At 39.7% G+C, this 12,066-nt stretch overlaps 1 protein-coding gene across 1 annotated transcript in view; it reads left to right on the top strand.

Annotated features, from left to right (window-relative positions):
* COG3 (component of oligomeric golgi complex 3) overlaps positions 1 to 12,066 on the top strand; it is a 155,623-nt gene that overhangs the window by 98,368 nt on the left and 45,189 nt on the right. The window contains 1 exon segment of the mRNA XM_030200514.1: positions 4,689 to 4,778. Coding sequence (XP_030056374.1) covers positions 4,689 to 4,778 — 90 coding nt within the window.

Genomic DNA, 12,066 nt, shown 5'->3' with positions numbered 1-12,066 from the left:
TAAGAAAGCAAATAGAATGTTAGCTATTGTTAAGAAAGGAATGGAAAACAAAAATGAGGACAATATAATGTCTTTGTATTGCTCCATGGTGCGACTGCACCTTGAATATTGTGTGCAATTCTGGTCACTGCATCTCAAAAAAGATATAGTGGAATTAGTGGAAAAGGTATAGAGAAGGGCGACAAAAATGATAGAGGATGGGACAAGTTTTCTATGAGGAAAGGCTGAAGTGGCTAGGGCTCTTCAGCTTGGAGAAGAGATGGCTGAGGGGAGATATGATAGAGGTCTATAAAATAATGAGCGGAACGGAACGGGTAGATGTAAATCGCTTGTTTACGCTTTCCAAAAATACTAGGACTAGGGGCCACACAATGAAAGTAGTAAATTTTAACTGAATCGGAGAAAGTATTTCTTCACTCAGCGTGTAATTAAACTCTGGAATTTGTTGCCAGAGAATGTGGTAAAAGCAGTTAGCTGAGTGGGGTTTTAAAAAGGTTTGGATAGTTTCCTAAAAGAAAAGTCCATAAGCCATTATTAGAATGACTTGGGGAAAATCCACTGCTTATTTCTAGGATAAGCAGCATGAAATGTATTGTACTGTTTTGGGATCTTGCCAGGTACTTGTGATCTGAATTGGCCACTATTGGAAACAGGATGCGGGTCTTAATGGACCTTTGGTCTGTCCCAGTATGGCAATACTTATTTACTTATGAGCTGGTTCTCCACCCACTGCTCTAACCATTAGGCTGCTGCTCCACTCCTTTTTCCATATCCCATACTTTCTTTAAATTTCAATACTTTTTTTCACCTCCACCCTTTCCATTGAGAGGCTGAAGACATTTTCTTGTGTTTACCTTTAACTCTGGCTCATTCCAACCTCATGCTGGTATTTATTCTAGAACTTCCTCTAAAATGTTTGCCTTGTGCTTTATTTAGTTGTTTGAAATATTTTAAATATGTCTATGGTATTGCAACTTTTTCTTCCTTTCTCTTAAGAAGTATGTATTTAGGTCTTCAAGTCTCATTTCGTATGGTTTGTAGTGAAGTTCTGCTCTCCTTTGGCTGCCTTCCTCTTGTCTTCCTCTGTATGTATCTTTTATGGGGATGCATTTTTCAAAATAGGATACACTTTCAGATGAGGTCTCACTAATCTGTTTAGAGGTATTATCATATCTTCCACCCCCACCCCCTTTTTACTGTGGCACTCATCACTTCCAGTGAAACATTGAAAGCTCTTAGCAAGTAATTTCATGGTGTGCCTGAGAAATACTGTATTCATTTTTTTCTGGAGTAATCTTCAAAGCTTGCCAAATATAAGATGGAGGGTAATTTTTAGCCCTGGCTACATAAGAGGATGTGGCAGGTGTACATGTAAAATGTCAGTGGTTTAGAAAAGGAAAATGTTTTTCCTTCTAAAATTACCACTTACACATGTATCTAGAGTGGCATCTGCATGTATTTACATCTTCATTGGACAGGCATAAATGTGTGTAACTCCTGGGAGTTTAGGAATATTTTGCATTTTATAAAATATCCATGTAAACCTTTAACTTCACCTAACTCTTTCTTTGGGAATTCTCACTTAAAAAGAAAGTTAAGTGTGCCTAAGATTGCTGTCTACACATATTTTTTATACATGTATCCAGGACATTATTTTAGAAGTGACTTCTGAGTGTAAAACCCAGCATTTTGGATTTAGAAGCATCTAAATGGCACTCTTCCACGCTTAAAAATCATTTTAGTTTCTAAGGGGTTGTTTATGTAGGCATATTCAGCAGATATAAATATTCTGTTGTGCATGCACTGGTGCTTTTTTATACCAGGGCAAAATATGCATCTGTTGCAGGCCTGAGTTTGGCAAAAGTGGTCAGTAGTAGAAATGTCTCACCCTTTATACCTGTATTTGAATGCCAATATCAAACGCTGTATATCAAACTATTTAGAGAATTTAAGAGCCATCATATATGAAGCAGAAATGCATTTCTGCATTATTGCTTCTTTAGTCTAATCATCAATCAAGATTTGCTGTATAGTTTGTCATTAAAAATATATTGTTTAGCTATCAAAAATAAGTAATTGTCCATATAATATCCATAAGTAGCATAATCAAAAATTTACAAGTTCAACACTTATCTAGCAGTGAGTGTCAACTTCATCAAGGGTACTAACAGATATGGTTGTGTTGGGTAGCTGCTAGGGCAGTGTGAAATGAAGATGTGGGAAGCTGTCTGGTCAGTTTATGTTGGAGATTGGAGAAATTTGTAGTCTACTGAAGATTGCATCCAGTAAATCAAGATAAGAAAACTTTTTGATTATGCTACTTATGGACATTATGGGGGTAATTCTATAATGACACCCAAAGTTAGGCACCTGGGAAGATCTGCGCTAAACTAGTATTCTGCAAAGGGCTCTCTGTGTGGCGTGTTCTTTATAGAATACTAGTAAAACATGCCTGTTTCTGGCACAAATGAAATGGGTGCTAGCAAAGTTATCCTCCGAGTTCCAGCTTGGCACCCTCCTTCTCCTCCTTCCCCCCCCCCCTCCTCCCCTCCCCTCTGAGTTCCATGCCCCCTCTCCTCCGAGTTCCAGATCCCTGCGCCTCCCTCCCTCTCTCTCTCCCTCCCCTCAGAGTGGCATCCCGCCCTCTTCTCCCAGTCCTCCGCCTGCCCCTCGCCTTCCTGCGTGCCGCTCAGAATTTAAAAGTTCTTACCTCGGGGTCCGGCGGCAGCAGTGAAAGGCAAGCAGGCACGGTGCTTCAGCCTGCCTTCCCTTCTGTCTCAGCTCTGCCTCTAGTCCCGCCCTCATTTCCTGTGTCCGGAAGGGCGGGACCAGAGGCAGAGCTGAGAGAGAAGGGAAGGCAGGCTGAAGCACCGTGCCTGCTTGCCTTTCACTGCTGCCGCCGGACCCCGAGGTAAGAACTTTTAAATTCTGAGCGGCACGCAGGAAGGCGAGGGGCAGGCGCGGAGGACTGGGAGAAGAGGGCGGGCAACGCAGGTCGGGCTGCCACTCAGAGGGGAGAGAGAGGGAGGGAGGGAGGCGTGGGGGGCATGGAACTCGGAGGGGAGAGGGAGGAAGGGAGGCGTTGGGGGGCATGGAACTCGGAGGGGAGGAGAGGGAGGGAGGGGGCCTGGGAGGAGAAGGAGGGCCTGGAACTTGGCGGACAGGGGGGAGGGAGGGGGGGCAATTATCCTGCGATTCTATCCTCACCTCCAACATAGTAACATAGTAGATGACGGCAGAAAAAGACCTGCATGGTCCATCTGTCTGCCCAACAAGATAAACTCCTATGTGCTACTTTTTGTGTATACCTTACCTTGATTTGTATCTGCCATTTTCAGCCAACGTTCTGTGGCTGGCCGGTGCTGGTTTCCCTTCCCTCTCACTGATCCGCCGTCTGATGTCATCACGTTCAGAGGCAAGGGCGGACCAATGGGAATTGTGTTATAAACCCAGGCATCCAGACGTAGAACGTTGGAGGTACAAATTATTATGTAGGATGACTAGATTAGCGTGGATCTCATGCCTAATTTTGGGTGCAGCACTTACACCTGCTGAAACCTGAAATAAATGCAGGTGCACAGCTAATGCCAGTTGGGCATGTAAATGACACTATTCTGTAGCATTGTGCTTAATTTCCGGTCTGCCTATGCTCCATCCATGACCACGCTCCGCCCTTTTGAGTTGCACCTTATAAAATTTACGCCTGCATTTTATAGAATAGGGCACTGGGCTGTTCTGTGCATAAACCTAAATGACTGCCAATTAACACCAATTATTGATTAACAGCTTATTAATTAGTTTACACACATCTGGGATCTGCAACCAATTTTGAGTCCAGGGGTATATGGACAATTACTTACTTTTGATAGCTAAACAGTAGATTTTTAATTCCAAACTATACAGAAAAATTGCACTACTGATTAGACTAAGAAGCAATAATGCTGAAATAAGTTTCTACTTCATTTATGATGGTCCTTTAAATTTTCTTAATAGTTTGGTTAGAAAGTTTGAGAGTGGGTTTGTAGTGTTTGATATTCCCTCAGTTTTTTGGCTGGATTGTTTGTATTTGGGAATGGGACTTGATATACCGCCTTTCTGTGTTTTTTACAACTACATTCAAAGTGGTTTACATAGTATATACAGGTACTTATTTGTACCAGAGGCAATGGAGGGTTAAGTGACTTGTCCAGAGTCACAAGGAGCTGCAGTGGGAATCAAACCCAGTTCCCCCCAGGATCAAAATCTGCTGCACTAACCACTAGGCTACTCCTCCACTCCACATTTGAATGCCAGCATCAAGAATTTTTTAAGACTTATACCTGCAGATCAACCATGCAGAGTTCCAAACATTTTCCGACTTTCGCAAAATTCAAAGGATCTGATATTCAGCTGCATTTCATCCAGGTAGGAGAATTCCTACCCAGATAAATTCTGCTCACTGTGGCCGTACCCAGATTGCCAGCGACGTAATCTAGATAATGTGGTTGAGAATCCCAGCACTGATCCAGTCTACACAGATATTCAGCTGTGATATCTGATATCAGCCTGTGTGAATGTTTGATATAGCATTAAATGTTGTGGGTCATTAAATAATGGGGGAAAAGTATTCTACATTCTGCACATGAAGTCGCTCTTGCTGAGAGTTGTATTTGTTGGAGCTGTACATATTACTTTGTTTTCTCTTGTAGAGGACAGTGTTTCAAGGTTTATCCCAGGAAGCCTTATCTGCCTGTATCCACTCATTACTGGGCGCTGCTGAATCGATTACAAAAAACAAGGTTAGTCAAATTTGTATTATGGTACTGTTTAAGAACACATCCTCTTCTACTCCAGTACCTGCAGCTGCTTTACAGACAGGTTATGTCAGTGTTTTCCAAGTTGTAGGGCCTGCAGGTCATTGGGACAGAAGCCACTTCGGGGTTCTTTCAGACTTTCACTGACATCCCTGCTCCCTGTTACGTTTCTCTTGTTGAATCCTAGTCCTTCTCTTATTTTGTATTATGTGATTTCTCTTCCGCTGTTAACCATAGCAATGTAAACAGGTTACAAAATTATCAAAAGGGAATCCCACTTGGATAGAATTTACAAATATATAAGCAATTTGTAGTCTTTATATTAAATAATCAGATCTAATATTAATCAAGATTAAGTGCTTTGTGAAAAGAAATATATGGTGTAATATGATGAACAGGGATAGCATTCCAAATCTTGGTGTCCTGTAATACAAAAGAACGTTCCCAAATTGACTTTGAGGTCTAATGATACATTTTTCCAGCTTCTGAGCTGACTTCTGTTGTTTGCAAAGCTCACCCATTGATTCTGAGTTAAGGCCATAAAAACTTTTATATATCAGACAAGCAACTTTAAAATAAATGCAAGATTAGATTTTTAGCCAGTGTGAACTGTTCAGTAAAGGAATAGTTTCATTAAATTTACTTAAAAATTAATCTTGCAGGTGTATTCTGCAATAATTGGAGTCTTTTCTTTAGCTGTTTGTTGATAGCACTGTATAAAGAATTACAGTAGGCCAGATGTGGTGTCAAACTGCCTGAACTATTATTCTAAAAGGACTTAAAAAAAACTGTAACAGCCCTCAATTTGCACAAATTAAAAAAGAACCTCAACTTGCCTGATAGTTTGGAATCTAAAATTATTCCCTGTACCCTAGATCTAGCTTCAAATTTCAAAGAAGCTCCTGATGGTAAAACAATTACCTCTGAGGAAACTTTTTGTTGATACTGTCTTAATGTACAATTTTCAATATTGAAAAAGTACTTTCAGTGGAGTGACAATAAAAATATGTTCTTATCTTTTAAATAACCTTTTAGATGACTCATATACACATTGAATAGTTGAGGTGACAGTGGTGATCCCTGAGGGATATCACACTCTGGCTGTCAACTTTATAACTTGGTGCCATTTTTTTACAAGATTATACTGTCTATTCCTCAAAAAAGCTGTAAACAAACTGCAGTTCTAATTATAAGATTGTAACTTTTCCCATCCTTTTCCTCTCTGGTACTTTGTATTTCTGTTGTTCATTGTATTTCTTACCCTTCCCTCTCCTTCTCTGTTTTCTTTTTTTCCATGTAATGTTTGTTTATTACTGCTTTTTTAGTTCTTAGTAAACTGCCTTACTGTGCACTCAAGAGATTGTACATCATATGTGTCAAGTATTTTAAAGTTAGTAGCCCTGATAAGGAATTTGACATTTCATTTTCATTTATATCATTTATTTTGATATCTGTAGCTGGAAGTCCATGGAGATCTCCATCTCTCTGATTTGCCTAATCCAGGGATAGGCAGACACTCACAACTTCTACAGCACTGAAAAAAAGTTTTTTCTGACCCCAGATAATGTTGATTGGCTCAGAATTTCTTGATTAGCATTTTATGTACAGTAGCTGTATTGTTAGTAAGTAAGCATTTTGAATATGTGAATACCAACTAAACTAGAAATAATATAGTGACTCTGAAGAATACCCACATCTAGCTTGTAATATCCCACTTGAATAACTATAGAATTTGGGGATTCTTTTTGTGCTCCTTAGGTTTGGAATCTCTCATTAAATAGGCCTGGATAATTATCTTTTACAAAAAAAATAGTTTTGGGAAGGGGTAGGGGGGATATCTTCCCATTCCCTTCCTTTTCATAACACAGGAGCACTTGCAGGCCCGAGGGCTTCTATGAAGTTCCTCGAATGCTGACCTATGCTTCTTTTTGTCCAGGGGTTACTGTGCTAGCAGCCACCTGCCCTCCCTCTCTGAATGATACCCCTGAGTCCTACCAGTCCCATTTGACACCATATTCTTAACACAAATGTTCTGTGCTTACTGCTTAGTTTTTGCAGCCAATTCATAGAGCTTGTCTAATTTATTCAGGAAAAAAACCCTTTTCTGTTAGTACTGAGAAAAATGGCAGTAAAAACAATGGTCTTGATCATTTAACTGTGGGTATAGCTGCCTTTGTGGTAAGATTTCAGGGGGAAGAGAGAACATGAATGTTTCAGCAGAGTTTTCTCTGGTAATTTTATTCCCTCTACCGCTACCTGCAGAGTTTCATGTGACTGGCCTCCAATTTTAGTGATGCTGAAGTGCCACTTTTAACTTCCCATTTGCTGCCAAACAGCACAAGACCTTCAAAAGTTAAATCCCATTTAACCAGGGTCGTGGAGTCGGAGTTGGTAAAAATGTACTGACTCCGACTCCAGCTTAAAAAATATATATATATTATACATGGTAAATTCATTTTATACTTATATACATATATCTTTTTCCTGGATCTAAAGTTATATTTACCAGTACTTTAGATCTAGAACAAAAATTTCAACCCTAATATCTGTAGGTGCTGGAGTTTCAGTTGGAGTCAGCCAATAGCAAAATAAGAGTTGCAGTTGAAGGTTTGGTGTACCAATTCCCCAGTCCTGCATTTAACAGTAAACCAAAAACGGGACTTTTTACTTCAGCTTTTTTTATTCAACTCACCAAGCATCTTACTGAACATTACAAAATACATAAAAGTCTGGAGAAGAAAAGACCTTATAGTGAAGTATTTTTCAAAACTGCAAAGTGTTTTTCTTTCAAATATCAGTCTTTTGTATAAACCAGTGGTTCGCAAACCTGGTCCTGGAGGCACCCCAGCCAGTTAGGTTTTCAGGATACCCACAATGAAAATTCATGAGAGATTTGCATTCACTACCTCCACTGCATATTCTTTGTGGGTATCCTGAAAACCTGACTGGCTGGGGTGCCTCCAGGACCAGGTTTGGGAACCACTGATATAAACTGTAGCTAAGGGAAAAAAAAAAGATTTGAATTAACTAAACCATATACCTTTTCTTGGTGAAGGTACTACAGCTGGAAAAGCCCTCAACCCTCTAATACTGGCCAGAGAATCTACCTGCAAAACAGATCAGAGCAATATAAAGGCTGTCCTAGAAATAGCTTCTATAGAGCCAAATAATTAGCCTTGAGTGACTGCTGTTTAAAATTCTTTGTATCAAGTTTTTTGATCTTTTTTTTATGATAGCCGTTCATCACTTGAAAGTCTGCTGTGATAAAAGGACTGTATTGTCTTCCTTCTCTTTTGAGTCTGATTGCTTGAGCCATGTTCTTTTGACTGTTGGCATTCTTTTCCATCCTGTTCTCATTTTAATGGAATTGTGAACCACTTTGACCTATGTGCCAAAAAAGGCAACGTATCAAATGTTACTAACATAAACAAACTATATAGCTCTATTTTATTGCTTTTTGCTTGTTGGAGCACATGTTTAGGACTTCTGTTGTGTTTTCTGTATTAAATGCAATTATTCGCCTGACACAACTTGGTAAAATACTTCTAGATGAAGATATTTTGGACTAAAGCATAGCAGAAAAAGTTTTCTCATTAGATGTGATTTATTGTGCAAGTTCACGGTGTTTCCACTGAGAGGTAGGTCCACAGGAAAACATTTTGCAAAGCTAATTTTTCCCACTAAATGCATCCAGTGCTTCACACATACAGTATTTTAGCAGTCAGATTCATCTTTGTTGTAAAATGCCACTTTTCCACAGCTGATAAAATAAGGAGGGAGATTTGTGTGCGTTATGTGACTTCCTTGAAGCCTATTCTTAAAACCCTAGCAAAGAATATTTCTATATAGAAATACTCTGTAAAAATATATTTTTTATTTATTTATAGGGATTTATTTACCGCCTTTTTGAAGGAATTCGCTCAAGGCGCGATGTACAGTAAGGATAAATTAAACATGAGCAATAGACAATTACAGCAGTAAAAATATTCAAATAACAATGCAGTGTGTGGCATAGTATACTATTTACAATGTCAACACAATACGTAATAGAACATTTTAATTGACATTGTAGGGTGTAAGCAAAGATGGAACATATAGATAAGAGAGTAAGAGGAGTTAGAAAGTAAGGTGACTAATTTAAAGAAAGGTGCACATGAGGTCAGAGAGACAAATATTTATACATTTCATTTTATCCTATTTCCCTGCTTTCCTATAAGTCTCCCTCTGCGTGGACATCTCACAGGTCACCTTGAGTAGCATAAGGTAGGAGGGAGGAGCCTGATTATAGCTTTTCAGTATTGGTATGGATGTTATCTACTGAGAGTATAGAACTTAGAATAAGAATACCAGTACACTAGACCAAATAACTCTACTTTGTGACATGCTTTAGCAGATACTAACGTCACCCTGTGCATTAAGTATACATCTCAAGTTATATGAGGAAGGCAGTTAGCATTGAGACCACATCATTCACCTCCATAGACTACACTGGTATCTCTTTCTTAAATATTATCAGAAGGCCACAAGACACTCATTAGTGGTAAAGTAGGTGATGAGAAATAGTTACAATCGCGTGTCATTTGAAATTGAGTGGTTGTCACTCCTAAGGAATTCGGGTTCTTGGTATGAGTATTTTGTTTCTCCGTGGACAAGCAGGACGTTATTTCTCTCATATGGATGATGTCATCCAACATTGGGCCTGATTGGCTGAGTTTGCTCCAGACCCAGGGACTGCACTGGCATTAACATTGACCACTGAACTGGCGCCCTGAGACCAGCCGTTCTGGCTGAAAACCGTGGAGTCATGTGGGTTCCATGTTGTCCTTATCGGTACAACACAATTCCTAGCACCGGCACAATGCAAAAGCAAAGACGCATCGACATCGCTTCCCCTCAATGTACAGTACTGGAAGCTCCAGAGCATTGCCAGTCCCCAAATATTGTTGGCACCAAGTGGACCGTTGTCCTTCCTTGGTGATGGTTCTGACCTGCCGAACGCCCTCTGGCCGTGACCTGACCCCTGAAGGCTATTTCCACTAGCTCCCTAGCCCTTTACTTTTGCCTACCTTCCATGATGAGATCCAGGCCATGCTGAAGGAAGAATTTCTATTTATTTATTTACTTATTTATGGCATTTTATTTTACATTAAACATGAATTAGATTGGAACCTGGGAGCATTTAAAATCTTTTTTTTTTTTCCTATGCCTACAAAAAGAAAAAAGATGGCATGTGGGAACTTGCTCCTTTTGCTTTGTGGAATGCAGTGATATATTACAAAAATGCACTTGCTTTTTTTTTTATTACTACTATTTCACAGAGAAGGTATTAATTAATGAGGGAAGGGTTTCCTTCTTGCAGGTTCAGTCTAAATGTGCCAACATTATCCAGTTCAGCACACTATTAGCAGCCAAGTTCATACAAAGTTAATTATGTTCAGTGGAAAAGAAATCTGTTGGCTCAGAATGTTTGCTATGTGAATATTCAGTCATTGTTTCATATCAAAATTTGTACTTCAGCGCGACAACTGTCTCCTTTAGTTTCTTTGATCCAAGGCTTTTAATCATGCACCATGATATGGCATTTGAGGAGAGAGAGAGAGTGATGCATTGCCCTTGCAGTCCACCTCTGCCCCCACCCCCCCAAAAAAAAAAAAAAAATTGCACGGTGGGGAGAGAGCCTGTTGTTAAACATTTACCGGCACACCACTGCTCTTGGTCTAATGTTGTTTTTGGTGAGTCTGGTAACTAGGGATTCCCATATGTGAGAAACAATGTCCTGCTTATCCTTGGAGAGAGCAAAGTTACTTACCAGTAGCAGGTGTTCTCCGAGAACAGCAGGGCATGTATTCTTACATCCCCTCTTACCTCTCCTTGGAGTTGTATTCCTTCAGCTTTAGTATTAGGAGTGGAGGAGTGACCTAATGGTTAGGGCAGCGGACTGAGACGCTGCTAAAGGCCTCCTAAAGAGATACGCTGGGCAGCGTCCACACTGGGCTCAGATGATATTACTCTTATGTGAGAGTACATGTCTTGCTGTCCTTGGAGAACACCTGCTACAGGTAAGTAACTTCGCTTTCTCTCTGCTGGTTAGTTCAATTAATAATAATTATTATTTTAAATTAAAGCATTGTGAGTGAGTGGTTTGGTACTTATTGATGTCATTTATGACTAAAAAAAAAGTGCAGTGAGTTCAAACGCCATATTAACCACCTACAAAAGCAGGTGGTACGCTTGGCAAAAACGCCATAACTAGTACTAGAGTTTATCAAGACTATGTCTCCTATTTTTGCATATCCTCTTTAAAGACCTGCAGTAAATACATTTTAAATATGTTAATTACATTGCTAGTTTTTGGTTGCAGGTGCAATTTTAAAACATGATTTGTCCAAAAAAGCATGTTCCATCTCTTTGAGATTTTTCTGTTCTCTCTGTGCTTGTTCTTCCACATAAAAGGCCTGTGTACTCTTGTCCGGTACAGGGGCTTAACGTGGTCATTGATCATCTTGTCAGGTTCTGTTTTTTTATGGACTCTCCTGTGACAGCAGCATCATTTGAAAAAGCACTCTTGCAGAACAATTACTTTGTCATTTCCACCTTAGTGGTGCGTGCTTCCTAAAGGTCATGTCTTTGGGGTGGGCACCACAGCCTTGTCCAACGTAGTAAATGTTGCTAACACTAATATTGCTTTTGATAGCCAGGAGAATTTATAGGAGAGGCATTTATCTTCCAACTGCCAGTTCCAAAGCAGCACTGCTTGTGCACAGCTAGGACAGAAATCTACGGCAGTATGCCTTGCAATCTATAATCAAAACCCAGACTGTTAAAAGGCAACGTGCAGAGAATGAGCTGGAGAGTCGTTGCACGGGCAGTCTGGTAGTTGAGCAATCTGCTGCATCAGGATACAAGGAAAACACAGTCCTCTCCTAGGACTTTTTAACAAAGGCTGAACTTAAAGTGCTCTTTTTATGCTCTGGCCTTTTTGGGATATTGATTGTATTCCATATGTGCCAGATTTGCTTAATCTAATTGTTATAATTGTTGTGCTTTATCGCTTTAAAATCTAGCATCCTCCTCCTGATCAAATACTTTTAACAAATTGTTAATAGTGACTGTCAGAATCCAGTACCATATTTAGCACTAATAAGAGAGGAAGAATAATTTAATTTAAAAAGAATTTTCTGACTTTTGAAGTAACAGATTTCTTATATAGTGCTTCTGAGCATCTCAGGAGTATTAACTGTGGAATACCGACACTATATCTGTGCTAGCATTG

This window comes from Microcaecilia unicolor, chromosome 4 (assembly GCF_901765095.1).
Source record: "Microcaecilia unicolor chromosome 4, aMicUni1.1, whole genome shotgun sequence".
Taxonomy (NCBI): domain Eukaryota; kingdom Metazoa; phylum Chordata; class Amphibia; order Gymnophiona; family Siphonopidae; genus Microcaecilia; species Microcaecilia unicolor.
This window is presented reverse-complemented; position numbering and strand designations above follow the sequence as displayed.